Consider the following 16,753-nt stretch of genomic DNA (forward strand, 5'->3'; position numbering starts at 1 on the left):
GTAAACTGTCTTTTTTTTTTCAAAGGGGGGGGGGGGGTTACAGGACAACAGTGGACAGCTCTCAAGGGAGAACTTTTCGAAAAGGCCCCAAAGCAGTCTCCGTGGAAACAAAGGAAAGCGCAACAATGGAACGCCGCTGCTGTCATGTAATGATGCTAAGGCCAGTGTAATTCCTAGTATTTCAATTGATGAATTAAAAAACTGTTGCTTTTATTAAAGATTGACTCTGCGTTAAGTAACAGCACAACGAGCAAATTAGAGGAAGACGACTCGGTTTTAAAACTTCTGTCGACTGTGCGATCTTACAAGTCCCAGCCCGCCACACTACTGTATACGACATAAACCGTACGATCAAAACACAAGCCAACGATGACGTGAGTCGACGTGATCGGGCAACGATAACACGTCCTGAACATCAACGTGGACGGAGCCCTCGAGTTTGTGGCTTTTATGTGTTTGGACAGAAATCCCACAAAAACAGGTATGAGGAGAATATGGAGGCTTGGGAAGAGAGGCCAACCTGGGAGGGTCATTTTGTGAGGGCAGCTTGAAGTAAGTGTTTGTTAGCATCCAATAGCATTTTATATGAGCACCTACTGATGTGGTCTTTCATTTTACAGCAGAATGTAAATGAAACTATCAGGTTGCGGCGGCAGCAGCAGCAGCAGCTACGATCGCCCCAAATATCGGACACTCTCTGATGTTGATCAAAATTACATTTGGGGTTGAGGTTGGGAGTCGGGGTTAAGAGTTGGGGTTAGGGATTCCCACCTCGGCACCAAATGTACAATGAGACAGTTCATTTCACACTGTGCTTTACTGATTTGTTACTGCTACACTTTGTTTTTTTTGTTTTTTTCTCATGAAACCCACCAGATGTGACCGAAAGTGGAAATAAGCTGGACGTTCTCGCTGTGGCGTCATGTCGAGGCGGCCGGTTCTTCATTTCAACCTCCTAACATGCAAACGCATGTTTGCATAGAAACTCTGGGCTTGTGGAAATTAAGAAGTTTGACTCTGCGTGTAGCTCAATGAATCGCACATATTCAGTCTAAGGCCACGTTTACTTGTACCCGGGTATTTGAAAAAAAAAGTGATATTTCGCTGCGTTTCTTGCATTTACACATTAACGCAGCTGCGACTCACCACAAACGATGATTCCTGAAAACTACGGCCACAGTGGAGATCTGGACAAACTCCATGTCTCCAGTTACGTCTAAAGGAGGGTAGCGGATATTTACGTCACAATTCGTGACGACGTGTTTTTTTCCAGGATTCTGATTGGCTAACATGGCTTCATGCTTCTCGTTACACTGCCCCCTACAGGTTTGGCTGATCATAGTCGCTCTGAATCAGGTGTATATGCAGGTCCGTGTAAATGGAATATTAATTTTTATTTTTAAACGTAGAGGGAGAAACAGCCGTTTATGTAAAAATCCCGGGTACGTGTAAACGCTGGGTTCAAAATCTGTTTTATTGTCACGTGATGAAACGAGTCGAGCTCACCGTCATGTGACACTTGTCCAGTGCTTCAGTTTCAGGACGATGTGCTGAAAGCATGAGTGTCGGTAGTAATAAATAGAAGCGTTTCCATGCCTGGACATGTCGGGAGAAGTCCCCATCCCTCACCCCGCATTGACACACACACACACACACACACACACCATGCTGTGTTGTTAAATGACCACTCAATGCAGAGGTGACCCAACAATGAGCTCCATTTGGCTCCGGGGAGGTGTGAAGTCCTGCACCTCTCCATGAACCCCCCTGCTGGTGTTGCTGGGACCGATTTAGCAGACAGATTATTCAACACACACACACACACACACACACACACACACACACACACACACACACACACACACACACACACACACACACACACACACACACACACACACACACACACACACACACACACACACACACACACACACACACACACACACACACACACACACACACACACACACACACACCTCCAGACTCCTCCCCTTTACACACGCTCAGACTCTGACTCCACAGCCGGCTCACTACTCCCTCAGTACAAGCCTGACTTCAGCAGGGAGCGCACTGCACTCTTGGATTACCTCGGAGGAAGCACATTTCCGTCTACAGAGCCTCATATCCAGACCGGCAACATGGGGAGCAGCATGTCTTGTGTCCCCCAACACAACTTCAGATTCTCCAGCAAGAGTTTCATACGCAGGAACAGGTAAGAACAGTCCCACCTGTCCAGGTACTCATGCCGCATTGACACAGGACATCATGTCATCCTGCCTTGTTATTTTAGACATTCAGTTGGAAGGAATTCCTGATATTCGCAAGGGTTTAGGCAGTGGGGTTAAACAGAGGCTGTGAAGTTTGCGAGGCCAAGGCAGGGATCGTATGATAATACGGGATAGTCCCAGAGTCGTGCCTCAGTGGTGCCCGTCTGACCAGCGGTGTCGACGATCCAGTTACCATTTGCCTCTTCTCTTCATCAAGATGATCTGCCAGCTGTCACTGAGTCTGGTTTCCCTCCAGAAAATGAAGATCTGACCCCCGTTCAGTCATTATAGGAATTCATTGATTAGATCAGATTCATGAGTCCTGATAAATAAAAAATAAAAAAAAGATTATTAATTTGAGATGGTTGGTTTCATATCAGAATTAGTTTTAATTCCTCTGGGATGAAACGCCCGGGCATGTCCCACTTGCTGCAGCCAACTCCTTTGGACCACCACATCTGATTCTGATTAGCCTCAGCTGCAGTCTGCTGTCCTGGACGGTGAGTGGAGATGATTCAGGGTCTGCTTAGTCGGTTTGCTGGGATGTGTCATGACCACTCTTTTCAAATAAAAACACATTCAGGACGTTGAGGGTTTTTTTTTCTTCTTTTTTAAAACCTCACGGCTCAAGTTTGCAGAGTGATACACCTTCTAGGTTGGATCGATGCTTCGGCGTGAACAATACGTTCAGTGTTCCAGTTTCATGCGTGCCCTGCTGGCTCTTTGTGTTGGGAGAATGAAGCCAGGCTCAGGTATTCCCTGCAGAGAAAGGGAGTGAGAGCTGCTGAATGCCACAGTGGTGACTTGGAGAATGTTGGGTGTGCAAATCAACTACCTGTCTATTATCTCCCATGCATTCCTCTTTCACTTTACAACTGCATGTCGCATCAGAGTGCAATGCTCTACATGACACGTGTTTATTTCCTTTTTTTTTCCAGTTAATGACAAGCTAATAAATGATTAATGCTGGCCTTGGACATCCTGAATAGACTAACCTTGATTCCCAGCATGCACACAAAGCCCGTGTTGTTGCAGTGAGGGACACTGGCACACATATGTACAGATAACACTACAAGCTTAGATTGTAAAAGCAGCCCCACAGCCTTATCTCTACATCGAGGGCGCTTCCTCATGAAGATGTGGCACTAATGGAAACAGATGAGGGTCAAGCAAAACAAAGAGGCACATTGAATGCTGATTTTCCTATGCATATCCTTCCTATCCAAAACACAAGCCCTGATTGTTCTTATCATTCAAAAGGCTCGCATTGATGGAGTGAGGACAAAGGAAAAGGGGCTGCTGTTGATTTCCAACAACTCAAACATAAAACATGATTGGAAAAAGAAGTTGATCAACTGTGCAAAACCAACGATTCATATTGAGGTCATCGCTCCATCAAAGCGATCCGCTCCCATAAACAGGATATGTTCCTTGTTGACACTGAAATCCTGAAGTTAAACTGAACGGCAAATAGGGAAACGACGGTAAACACTGCAGGCTGAGTACTAACACGTGGCTTTCTGTCCCTCACAAACAGCAGTCGCCTCTTTCGCAAGAAAAATCCCCAGGAGGGACATCAGAAGTCAAACAGCATCATCAATATTCTGTGTACCGTCACCCCGAGCAAGGTAAGAGCGTCTATCAGCATGCAAGACCATGTGAACAACACCCAACAGACCTGCTATCTGACCAAAGTCAGCATGTGTCAGATTTAACGTAACATTATGACCGTCTGCAGGAAATGTCTCATAAAGATCTGGAGACGATAGGGAAAATAAAATGGGACCCGCCGTTCCCTTACGACCCGGCCAGCGGCTGGAAGAAGAGCAGCATCAACGTGAAGAATTACGGACGAATGATTCACAGCTCCAAAGTCCGCTTCCGCTTCGTCCACTGCCAGGTGAGTGGGACGCCATGACTGACATGACGTTTTGAAAACACAGAACTTTTCTGAAACGCAAAAAAAAAAAAAGAGTTTTCACATTTTCACTTGAAACGTTGTCGTGTGAACGGGGCCTGAATGTTTGTTCGCTTCTCCAAGTGCATTTAAAAACAAAATTAAAAACCACCGTTGTGTAAATGGGGCCCTAATAACAGCGATGTTGAAATAAGATAACAGTTACAAAGGAAAACAATCTGTGCTATGATTAAAGAGCTCCCGAACAGTCACCAGGCCTGTGGTGACACATCACGCCAACGTTGCGTGTCAAAACCTTTAAAACAGTGGACAGAAACAGGATGTTGCTCTGCGGCCACCAAAACACTGTGAAACAGGCTGCTGGCTTTGCCGCCGTGGCTGGCTGTGAATAATCCAACTCCTGCGCCACAAAGCGGACCGCAGCCTGTGTTTGGACACGCTTTTCTCCGCCACGGTTGTGAAACATCTCCTGACAGGAAACCTCAGGGCAGAGAGAGAGAGAGAGAGAGAGAGTGAGTTTGCTCTGATCCCACGAGCTGATAGAGGACATGCCGGCTTCTAACCTTTGGGAATGGCAGTTTGTCAGAGTCGTGACACAACCGCTCTGTCAGAAATTGCGGAGGAAAGATTGATAGGAGGAAAAACATTGCACGAGAACAAATTGTATCGTAGCAGAAAAAAACTGAAAACCGCAGAAGTCTTTTGAGTCTTTCCTGTGATTCAGCAGAAGACACAAGGACAAAATGTTACGGCACTGAACTGTGACTCCTGTTCTCAGTCATAAAGATCGGAAAAGATGTTTATCGTCTGCTTCCATTTGCAGGAAACTCACGACTGCTACCTGGACCTCTTCCAGACACACCTTCACTTTGTCTCCAACAACACGACTGGACTGACTTACCAGGTAAGTCAGAGTTTCCTCAACGTCTCCGCACGTCTTCGGAGTGTCACCCTTGAGGTGACGTCACGGTCCTCCTCACGGACCCTGCCAACCGACGTTTTGTTGGTAAACAGAAATTATGATGGTACCGCTTCTCCTGTCTCAACCGTGAGCAGCCATTAATCATCAGGTTAGAGCGCCGGAGGAGAACCGAGCTCCGTGTCAAAAAGAGGCACCTGCAGCATTAGTCAGACTGCAGATGACGACAAAGAGAAATCAGACGTGAATTCATCAGAGGCTGACCTGAGTTTCATGTCCATCACTCAAGATGTTGCAATGCTTGTATGAAGCTTTTATCCCCCCCCCTTTAAAAAAATAAAGCCTGATTAACCTGTTTGTTGTTTTGTGTGCAGGGGACGCTTCCATTAAAAGAGCTCAACATCTGCAACCTGCAGCACAACTGCAATCACAGCCAACCCGAAGAATTCGCCTTTCAAATAAACGGTAAGTTGTGTTTCACGAGAGCGACGCTTGGCCTCGAGCGCCAAAATGTCATAATCGCTGGTTGTGTTTTATTAGCCGTGTTGAATGCAGATAATCAATCACTCAGGCAGAAACGTTAATCCAGCAGGCTTATAAATCAGAAACTTAAAAAGATGTGAACGAGCGAGAGATGGGGAATTCTCTGATTGACTTGCGTTTCTCTTGATTTCGGCCCCGATTACCCCGACGTTTCAAGTGAACACACATTATTTTGTGCGTTTTTGTTCCAGAAAAGTTTTACATTTAATCAGTGATTCTGTTGAAAATGACAGGAGACAGAGTTTGAGTGTTTCCAGAAAGTTGCCCCCCCCCCACCGTTTACACAACAACCAAGTCAACTGTTACCAAGGAGTTGCATTTTCAGTGGCTCAGAACACTGCTGTTACGTAAGAGGGGCCTTAGTTTCGTTCACGGTGTTAATTAGTTTTACCTCCGCTGGTGGTTTGATTTCTTGGTATCACTCCTCCAAGTGAAAACTCTCCTCACTTAAAAGCAACTTCCAAGAAACCGCGCACTATTTTCAGGCTGCAGCATTTCTGATGTTATCACATTCCGACGACTCAAAGGGGTGCTGCGACCCTCCGTCACCTCTTCACCTCCGCTCAAACCCAAGACTAACTAGATTCACCCTCGGTCAGGGGGCCAAACCGGCCTTAAAGGCCCCGCTTGTTGGACGACAGGTGCACTTCAGTCGGCCCAGCTGTCGTGCAGAAAATCCCTGCTACCACTTTCAGCCCTGTCACTGCACTTAATCTATGGCTCAGTCCAGAAACTGCCCAGGTCAGTGGCGCTTGGAAATGCCACTAAGCTTTTTGAACTCTGGAGGAGAAAAATCTGAAACTTGATTTGTTTTCATGAGGGAATAAGCTGCCGGCTTTGGTCTTCCTGTGGGAAACAACGCGAGTTCAATGAGGGATCAGTGTGGAAAGTGCAGCCTATGAGACGTCTGTCTTATATCTCTCCATCTGTGGTGTTGCTTTCACATGAAATACCTTCAGGAATTTCCCAGATCAAGTGTGTTATTTTGTGGTATTCTATTTCAGTTGTTTTTTCCGGGTTCGGTACGAGCCTTTATTTACCTTACGAGCGGCATCACTGACAGGAAACACGCAGCGGAAACTTGACGCAATTCTGACTCAAGTGAGAATTCCGATGTAGAGATTTCCTCGTCTTCCCCTCTCACTGAGATGAGAATATGCCGTGTGTGAGTGAGCGGTGACGAAGCCAATACAGCATGCGAGGATTCAGAAAGATTCCCGGAAGCGCCCACATGGCCCAAATTAATGTGGCTGTGAAAGTTAGGTAATGAACGATAATGACCTCTATAAACTGACTGAAAGCTTAAATGGGAGAAGTTCTCACAACGCTGGCGTTGCTCCAACTGTGAACAAACTGTGGTCAGGGGCTGGAATAAAGAAAGTCAACAGATGAGTCCAGATGCTTGTTAAGGAGCAGCCCGTGGACTCTGGTCCCAGACAATTAGAGTACAAAGCCACGGGGCCGAGATGAAACAGATTATCAGCGCTGGTTATCTCTGGTATGTGTGGGTCTGGTAGGTGGAGGGGGATTCCAGCTGAGCTCACCCCAGGTTCTGTTAATTCTTTCTGGGTAAGAGGTCTGTGGGAGTGGGAGTCTGAATACCAAACGCAGCAGGTCGGGAGGGAGAATTGTGCAACGGCTCCTACATGTGGTTTAGGCTCCGGAGACGCAAAACTTCTGTTACGTTTTGGGAATTCATTTACACGACAACGGTGATCAGAGTCACTGAAAGCACAACTTTTTGAGAACAGCTCCCAAGATGGAACTTTTTTCTTCTTTTTTTTTGAAACACTCAGACTCCATTGTCGTGTTGACGGGCGAAAGCGGCACTTTCTAGAAACTCTTGGGGTTTCTCTCCGTGTAGATGGCAGAAACGCTCCTTGCGCTCATGCGCACCACGGCCGCAGGAAACAGTTCTTCTGCACATGCTCAGTAGACGGACAATAAGAACAATGTTTCCTCCAGAGCATCATGACTCCCAGTCTATATTCTCCTGGGACTTGGTAGTTTTATTTTGACACTCACCGTAATAACAATCCAACTTGGTCGTCTCGCCATGCGAATGTCCACGATCTCCCATTGTTATTGTTTATGGTGGATTGTTTTCTGCACGCATGTGTGCGTGGTTTCATTACAAAAACATGAAACCTTAATTTTTTTTCAGTGTTTCTGTCATTGCCCTGTAAATAGATACCATTTTAAGAGCGTTTTCTGAAACGTAAACGCCAAAACTGCGTGTTTTCACATGAAACGTTGTGTAAACTTAAGTGTCCTGAACGTGTTTACTACACGTATTGTACAACGTACTTTAGACATTTCAGGAAGCTGAGCGTGTAAACTCTATCAATGATCTCCCAACGTAACAGATAAAGCTGAATAGTAATAATCTCATTGACGCTTTCCCTTTTTGACCTTTGACCCCACTCAGGTGTGAGCCTCAACCCGATCATCGTCTACTGTGCCAACCAAGAAGAAATGGACTTATGGTTCGGGCTGCTCAAGGAAAGTATTGAAGCCAATGGAGGCACGGCGATCGCACCTGAAAACTACACCAGAGTCAAAGTGAGTTCACGTTACTGTTTTACTTTTGTGGCAACAATGGCTGACCCTGGTTTTGTTCCCAGTTACGAACAAGCCCTCTTTTCTTTATTCCCTCGGCCCGGTGGATTAACCAGTAGAAGCGTTTTTATCTGCAGCCAAACAGGATGTGTGTGAGGGCGGACGCTTGGCTGAGTCAATCAGGTCAACCACTCAAATGAGAGCTGCCGATCAGGAGTGGCCTTGAACCACATCTTGGCCTAAATCAAACAAACCAAATCTACACCCACAGGTGTGGAGACAAGAATGAAACGTGCCACATGAAAAAAAAAAAAAAAAAAAAAAGAGCCGATAATTTCCGATCTTAAAGGCTTTCCCAGCGAGCAAACACGAGGGACGATCCTGCTGAACGAGCCAAGCGTGTTCACATGGCTCTTTGTTCCTATTGACTTTCTTTAAGACTGCGATGAGTCCTCATGACTTCTGTTGTCTCTCGTTTGCTTTGTTTAGTCAAGCAAGGTGGAGTGTCCTGAAGGAAGAGACGAGCTGAGGAACTCCATCAACAGGGAGCCCATCTATGAATGGGAAGGCTCTCAGCGGGACAGCCTGGGCCCCATCACCTACGTCACTAAAGTCCGCCTGCAGCACCTGCCGTGTCAGGTATGACAGAGGTGTTCTTAATCAGGTCTGAATCACTCCCTGTGGTCACTTGGAGGTTTATGGAAATGCACAGTCCAGCACAGTGTAACGCCTGCGGTTTTCTAACTCTGGGAAGTTTCTGCGTGGTGAATAATTCCCGGTGACTCAGACCGTTTTTTTTTTTCATTTGTGCAATAATCACACACGCACACACACACATATTACCTCAACACAGTGCCAGAACTAAAAGAAAAGGGTGAGTCCGGACAGTACAATGGCATCAAATCCTGCAGACAGCTCCATTGTCTTTACTTACAGGGTCTCAACACCTGCACACACCGTCATACCTGCACCACTCAATGCAAACCAAGTCACGAGCGAATAATGCTGACACAGCTTCTTCACACCGCAGCCAATAAAAGCAGTAGCCGTGACACAGCTCATGTGGATATCTCAGGTTAATTCTCTGTGGGAAATAGCGGCAACTACCATTGAAGTGTGTGAGATTTAGGGCCTGGGTGTGTGAGAAGGCATTTAGTCAGCTCACCGAGTGACTCGACTCACCTCACAGCTGGAATGTCAGCTGTCTATCCGGACACGCCTTCCGATCGAGAGAAGAAACATAAACTCTGAAGTCTGCCGCACCTTTAAATGCCCCACCAACAAGTTTGACTGAAGATCTCGCTCGGTATTAAAGGATAACCCCGCTGTGTTTTGTGTTAATGGTCCCACGGTTCCTCTGTCTTATCTCTTTCGCGGCTTGTTTTTCTTACGCTCTGGAGAATTTGGTGCCTCTATGTCTTGTACAGTATCAAAACCTGCATAGGGTTTAAAAACAGGGAGCTAATCCGTCACGTAGAGTTCTGGTTCAAACATGTTTGCGCTCATGACTTTTGACACTCGGATAATTACCAGTTTGATGGTAGACATGGAAACTGCGCCTACAAAAGCTGTAAACTGTTATTATAAGGGTAATTAAATACAGCACTCATCTAATGGAAATTAAAACAACTATACACGTTTATCCAGATTGGTTTGATTTGTTCGTCCGCAGGAGCAGAGCGACAGATTACTGGTGATGTACCCGGCGACTCTGATCATCTTATCGGAGGAGAACGACGGACTCTTTTACAAGGTGCCTCCAGCCTCCTTTCACACCGACGTCCTCTTATCTTGTGTGAAACACGGTGATGTTAACGATTTGTTGTGGTTACAGGGAAAACTTCCGCTCAACATGATCACAGTGACCACGCCCTGTCAAGACGTCAAACCCAACACTTTCATGATCGAAGGTAAACACACCGCGGGCCCTTCAGACCTGGCGTTAACATGTGGCGAGCCCTGACGCACACCGTTTACACTCAGTGTGTGTGTGTGTCATGCGTTTTGGGCGAAACCACTCGAGTTTGGATTGTCAAAGTTTGCCTTGGGACATATCACATATGACACATATCACTCAAACACCAATAATATCAAACACTCAGAATGAGATAAATAAGTGAAGTAAAAGCAAAATAAAAGTGAAATGCATCATTACTGCAAGCTCAGCATTATGTATATTGTATTATATATTATATAATACACAAACAAAAACCCATCCTGTTACACACCTGACTGTCTGTCTGTCTTCCTGTTCATCCTGGGTAATCTGCTCATTAATGACAGAGGGATGAATGAGTGTTTACATAGTGGAGCCTCGTACCGTCTTCCTGAGTAAAGCAGTAATACTACCTATAATGTGACTTCTGCTGAAGGTCAAGCGGCCCGGTGTGCAGTTTTGTCTGTCCCCAGACGAAGGCGAGTTTGGTTCTTATCTCGGCGAGCTACAAAACATGCTGTGAAATAATGACGTTTACATAATTTCCTGTCCCGGGACGCAGAAACGGCGCATGCTGTTCACACTACGAAGCCTATGTGGTCAGATGTGTCCCAGACTACCTCGGAAAAGGGAAGTGGTTTGAATGACAGCGCTTTAGTGCCTGTTTACACCGAAAAGCATGTCAATGCCAGGTGTGATGAAACCCTGCGTCAGTGCGTCCTCTCTGGGACTTTTACTAAACGTACATTCCTCTGCATGTTTTATGTTAAGTGGCCCTTTTCGTGACCGTGCCGGCGTCATAGCGTGGAACCCGGCCATGAATGAGCTGGTTTTATCCCGGCTGAATGACAATCACACGAGAGCACATTCCAGTCGGCAAGTGGCCCGAATGACAGGCTTTGTCCTCTCCTTCCACAGGGAAGCTGATCAACCCCATAGTGGTGTCCTGTCTGGATCGGGCCGAGTTCTGTGACTGGATCGAGAGTTTTAAAGCCGCTGACGTGCCCGTCCTCAGCCCGCCGCCCCCCGTCTATGACATCATCTACACGCCGACCAGCACGGAGGTGAGGCCCGCTCGCTTTCCTTGTATGGGGAAAAAAATATATAACGATACGCTTATCACTGCTGATGATCCATAACTAGCCAGACGGCTCTGAACGTGTGGGTGGGGTGCAGTTAGGTATGACGAAGAGTCATAAACAAGACAGACAATTGCTGCTTTTGTAAACTGACGTTCCCTATTAAATTCTCATGAAGTGTCACAGTGTTTAATTATTTTTTTCCCTGTGTGATTTAATCCCCAGGCTCAGTTTGACAGGTGGAGTGGAAACAGCCAAGGACGAATTGAACCGCGTGGCCGCACGTCCCAGAACCTTCAGTTTCCCATTCATGAAGAAAACCCTCTGTCTCCGGGATACTCTGAGCCCCTCTGTGTAAGAACACTACTGCTGCAGAGCATAATTCAGCTACTCAAACAGCAATATTTGCAGAGCTGTTAAAGGTGGTTGTCCACTGCCGCAGCCCGTGTTTGTTTCGGTGAAGCTGCTGTGCGATGACACCTCTTCAGCAGAGTTAATTATTTAGCGAGGTCGATGGACTGAAGTGTTCCTGTTACAAATGACAGCTGGTGATCCAGTGGAAATCAGAACTTTTCCCAAATCGTTACCCATATAAGACTATTAGATGCTGCTGCGGGATTAAAATATTTGATAATGAGCTTCATCCTGCTTAAGAAATTCTGAGGCTTTTCATTGTCATTATCTGGAATTTGACCAAACTCCCCTGAGAAAGAAGGGTTACGCAGAACGCCTGCCCGTCCAATTAGTAGAGGAGAAGAAATGTTGTTCAGGTTTTGTTTACATGACAACGTTTTCAAGTGAAAATGCAAAACTTTCGAAGCATTTTGGATGTTAATTTACACGACAGCAGCGCTTAGAGCCACTGAAAATGCAAGTTTTTAAGAACAGCTCCCGAAAACACTGCGCCTCCGTCGCCACGGTGGAAAAGCTTCCACTGCCCAAGCGCACCACAGTCATCGTAAATATTCTTCTGCACATGCTCAGTAGATGGATTATAAAGACAAAGTTTTTTCCAGAGTGTCATGACTCCCACTCTATATTCTCCCGGGACGTTTTATTTTGACAGTCACCGTAGTAACAACTCAACTCCATCATGTCCATGCGAATGTACTCCCATTGTTAATGTTTACAGCGTCTTCTTCGCTGCACACGTGTTTGTTTGATTTCATTACAAAAACAACCAAAAACACCAACTTGTGGCCAGGCATGGTAACTACATCATTTTCATAAAATCCTTTTCTGAAGCAAAAACATTAAAGCGTTCTCATCCGTTTACTAAGAAAACACAGGTGAAGCTTGAAGCCGAAGCTCCACGACTCCTGTCTGAAGCCTCGGTGTGTTTGTGTCGTCCTCACAGTACAGCTCCAGCCGTCCCTCGTCCGCCGAGACCGCCCGGCTGGGCAGCCGAACCAACAGCGTGTCTTCCCATACCAGGCCGGACCTCCGACCTTTGTCCACGCGCTACTCCTCCCCACAGCGCGGCTCCTACCTCCAGCCGGCGGAGAGCTCGGTGCTGTCTCAGGTCTACAGCACGCCGTACTCCGGCCTGCAGCGCGTCAGCCCGCAGCGGCTGGAGAAGGCCCCGCTCGTCAAGGTAACTCAGCCCGCCGTCTCGCTGCGCAATGCGGACTTATCTTACATGTAACGAGCACAGTAACTAAAATAGACACACGAGCTGTCCAGTAGAGTGGACCGTCATATATGTGGAGTGAACAACTGGAGGAACTTGTGCTAATTGGTCCTGAAAGATAAAACCACCTCATATTAACGGTTTGAATCTTTTGTGTGCAGTCTAACAGCTGGAGCACTCCTCAAACGTCCCTGAAATACTCCCTGAACGCCCCCCAGCGCCACTCGGACATGTGCGCCCCGCGACAGCCCCTGTCCCCCCTCTACGATGAGCCATGCACCCCAGACATCTACTCCGTGGATGAAGCCCGGCCGGTGGTAAGTGGGGCAGGGATACTGGATCCACTGGTTCAATTTACACCTGCGCAGCCGGGCTGATATCGAGCAGCGTAAACAGGCAGATGCTGAAAAATGTCATCAAGCCAGCTCAGTTCTATGATACGGTGTCAAACACACACAACCACATGCAGCCCAGTGTCATCACGAGTGGGTCGGACCAGTAAAATAGAGCCATAATAACTTTCAAATTTTAACTTTAAAGTTTTTCTTTGTTGCAGTGCAGAGAATGCATGATGGAAATGTTTATATTTGAACAAAAAACAAACAATTACTTTGGAAATTTACCACAATCTCAACATAAAGCCAATTTGAATTATGCAAAATGAAGTGAAATGTAACCAAAAAAACCTCTTCGATAGCTGTTGCATTGTGGGTGTTTTGACAAACTCACCAGGACAGCATGGCTTTGAGGCTAATGTGAGTTTTCTGGCTTTCATGGCAACATCACCGACATCTCAGCTCGGGTCTCAGCGTTGTGTTGAGTCCACTACTCTTCAGAAGTCTGTTTACAAAAAAACAATGTGGGGTCAGATTAGAGCCTCTTGCGAGCAGCTTCTGGCCCACGGGCCTCATGTTGGACAAAACCTCAGTGACCAATGATCATAAAAACCTGTGTTCGGTGATGCCTGACAACTTTATCTGTGTTATTTATCAGCAGATGTGGAACGAGCCGACTCAGCAGCACCGCCACCAGCAGGAGCCCCAGCAGCTGCTGCCCTCCTCCTTCCAGCTCTGCACCCCCCCACTGGGCCGACGCTGCAGGAGAAGCCTGGTCCTGACCAACTTGCAGGGCCAGTCCCTGGGCCTGGAGATGGAAACCCCTCAGACCCGGGAGCAGCGGGCCGAGGCCGTGTCGCGGCTGAAGCTGCTGCCGACGCCCGGCCAGCTCCAGGAGCAGGTGAGGGGCTCCGACGCGCCGCAGGGCGGATGTTTAAACGTTAAAATCTCAGGACAGCGCGTGTGTTGGAGTTGATCGCAGGAAGTAACTTTCTCCGTTCTGACGTCTTGTTTGCAGATAAATCCCCCATCGAGCTCTGTGAGGAACGCTCAGATGCCGTACGGTTACTCACCAGGTAAGAATCCAAAACAGTTTATAGAAACACTCAGAGAACCTCTCGGTGGAGAGACGACTGAGGAGTCACTACTCTTCCACTGAGTTTCTGCACAAAGTGTTAGTTAATGACTGGATGGTTCCATTTCTAAAATAGCAACATTTCTAATACAAACAATAAATAAAGTAAAAATCAGACTATGAAAAATGGTTTTGTTAGGAACTGTAGATGTTGGAGAAGAAGCCCAAACTGCTCCCATTAGATGGAGACAGCGCCTTGCATGGCAGCCGCCTCCTTTGGTTCAAGAATTGGAAAGAACTTAAATATACTCAGAAGCATCAAGAGTCAAAAAACTACCTCTGCTCACAATGAAGTATAAACTCTTTCATACCACGTATACCAGCGGACTGGAGCCAAGTGTGGCTCTTTTTATCGTGGCTCCCAGAAGCTTTCAGCTATACTGAACAAATTCAGTATAATATGTAAAACTGTAAGCACTACCCTGACCTACACTGTATGTATACTATAGGTCGGGTACATCCGGAGAAACATTTCAGTCTCCGCCGCTGCTGCATCAAATTTCCTCACAAGTGTGAGTTACGTTTCGTCGGCCCGGCGAGCGAACATTAATCCTGAATACCACCCGGGACACACAACATGTGTCGCGCTCCAATATAACTGTGAATTTAACACCACTGGGATTGACTGATCTCTCTGGGGGCACGTCAGCAGGTAAACCGAAGGTCAAAGGTCACGTGGAGGTAGAGGAAATGTGCAAACGTGCCAGTGGACGAAGCAGCTGGGATGCCGTTGGTGTGTAAACCCACACTGAGCCGTGACTGACAGCTCACAGCTGAGAACCAGCAGCGTGTTTTATCGCTTGGAAATTGATGGGCGCTTCGGGCTGCAGGTAGCGCGCAGATCTAAACAAACCCGGGGTGTTGCAGCAGAGCAATGCGACGCGACCGGTTGTACAGGGAGAGGATATTTTAGGAGACGCGACGAGCCGCCATTCATTCAGGATCCGTCTTTGAAACAGAAAGCCTGAGAATATTTCCGTTTCAGGTCGCCGCTCGTACCTCGAACCCACGGAACCAGATGACCAGGAAGTGGACTATGACAACATATGGGAGTACGACTGCGATACGGGGATGATCCAGCCGGCGTCTGGAATTTCGACACACTGGACGGGATTAGACTTCGGGGCCGGGGGCCTCGGTGCCATGGCAACGCCGCAGAGATGGTCGTAAAACCAAACAATAGGCCACCGGCACTCGTCTGGACGTGTGCAAACAGCAGATCGCTATCGGAGGGATGATGAAAGCCAACAAGCAGCAGCGCGAGCTGCAGCCGCCGCCGCCGCCGCCACGTACAGTACGAGCCAACGAACCCCAGCAGCTGCTTTAATCAGAGGTGGAGCGGAGAGGAGACAAACTGTCTGTTTTATATGTAGCATTCAGGAAAGAAGATTAATTTTCTATTTAAGTGCACCGTCACCGCAGTTTGTTTGTTTGTTTGTTGTTGTTTTTTTTAAAGGTTTGTCCATTTGACTTGTTTTCTATCTGAACCTATAAAAAGCATTCCACCTGTTGGGCTTGTTATAGTAACAAATACGTGTATATTCCTGTAAATGTTGTACATTTATTATTTTATTGATGCTGCATGTCGGATGTGGCTTCTTCACCTGTCTGGATTTTTCTTGTCGTTTCTTTTTGTGTTTGAGGTGTTTATTTATATTTGGATAATAAAATTTAAAAAAAAAGAGTTTACATGAATGATTTTTATTTCGACTGTTTTTAAGAAAGAAAATTTTATTCCAGACGAGAAAACAAAAACCAGAAGTTTATGCAAGAACATGAAAAGTAGATGTTGCGTTTGATAAGGGCCTCATACACTATATTGCCAAAAGTATTCGGTCGCCTGCTTTCTCATGCATATGAAATTAAGTGATTTCCCAGTCTTCAACCAGAGGATTTAATACGATGTGTGTCCACCGTTTGCAGCTAGAACAGCTTTAACTCTGCTCTGAGGGTTTTCACACGGTTTGAGAGTGATTGTGGGATTTCTGGACCATTTCTTAGGTGAGATACTGATGTGGGACAAGACATCCTGGCTTACAGTCTCCGCTTTCTGTCGGGTCGAGGTCCAGACTCTGTGCAATCCTCCTTTGTTTTAGTCTGCGTGCCGAGCTGCTGGATTTTATTCACCTGTGGCTATGGAAGTGACTGGAACACCTGAATTCACGGACTCGGGAGAGCTGAGCAAATCCTTCTGCCAATGCAGATTACATACAATCGACTGAGACCGTTCAGCATCTAATCATCAATATAAATATATTTCTTCAGGCAAGACCGTCTTAAAACACAATTTCATGCACGACTGATTGACTCACTATATTATGTACTTTATCGATTGTCAGTTTAATGGCTGATTCTTGTGAAGCTTTATTTAACATATCCCAAGTCATAATTTCTATCAAGACAATGAAATGTTTTAACAGAATACATAT

At 46.6% G+C, this 16,753-nt stretch overlaps 1 protein-coding gene across 2 annotated transcripts; it reads left to right on the plus strand.

Annotated features, from left to right (window-relative positions):
* Positions 1–2,049: 2,049 nt before the first annotated feature.
* On the plus strand, positions 2,050–15,997 carry plekhn1 (pleckstrin homology domain containing, family N member 1). 2 transcript variants are annotated; one of them, XM_080470137.1, is made up of 16 exons: positions 2,050–2,215; positions 3,808–3,898; positions 4,009–4,170; positions 5,012–5,092; positions 5,482–5,572; positions 8,079–8,212; positions 8,699–8,848; positions 9,882–9,962; positions 10,044–10,119; positions 11,064–11,209; positions 11,450–11,578; positions 12,582–12,818; positions 13,016–13,171; positions 13,851–14,090; positions 14,208–14,265; positions 15,310–15,997. In XM_080470137.1, the coding sequence occupies exons 1-16, from the start codon at positions 2,142–2,144 to the stop codon at positions 15,492–15,494; spliced, it is 2,091 nt and encodes a 696-aa protein (XP_080326263.1). In that variant the 5' UTR covers positions 2,050–2,141; the 3' UTR covers positions 15,495–15,997. The 2 variants fall into 2 exon arrangements, with proteins under 2 accessions (XP_080326263.1, XP_080326262.1); XM_080470136.1 differs by having other exon boundaries at positions 13,848–14,090; positions 15,310–15,991.
* Positions 15,998–16,753: the final 756 nt, after the last annotated feature.

Source organism: Lipophrys pholis (assembly GCF_963383615.2).
Source record: "Lipophrys pholis genome assembly, chromosome: 8".
Classification (NCBI taxonomy): Eukaryota; Metazoa; Chordata; class Actinopteri; order Blenniiformes; family Blenniidae; genus Lipophrys; species Lipophrys pholis.

Excerpts from the sequence above, each read along its gene's own strand:
- plekhn1 (XM_080470136.1), top strand. The coding sequence starts at position 2,142 with ATGGGGAGCAGCATGTCTTGTGTCCCCCAACACAACTTCAGATTCTCC. Across the intron at positions 9,963-10,043 it reads ACGACGGACTCTTTTACAAG|GGAAAACTTCCGCTCAACAT; the intron begins GTGCCTCCAGCC and ends TTGTGGTTACAG. Across the intron at positions 12,819-13,015 it reads AGAAGGCCCCGCTCGTCAAG|TCTAACAGCTGGAGCACTCC; the intron begins GTAACTCAGCCC and ends TTTTGTGTGCAG.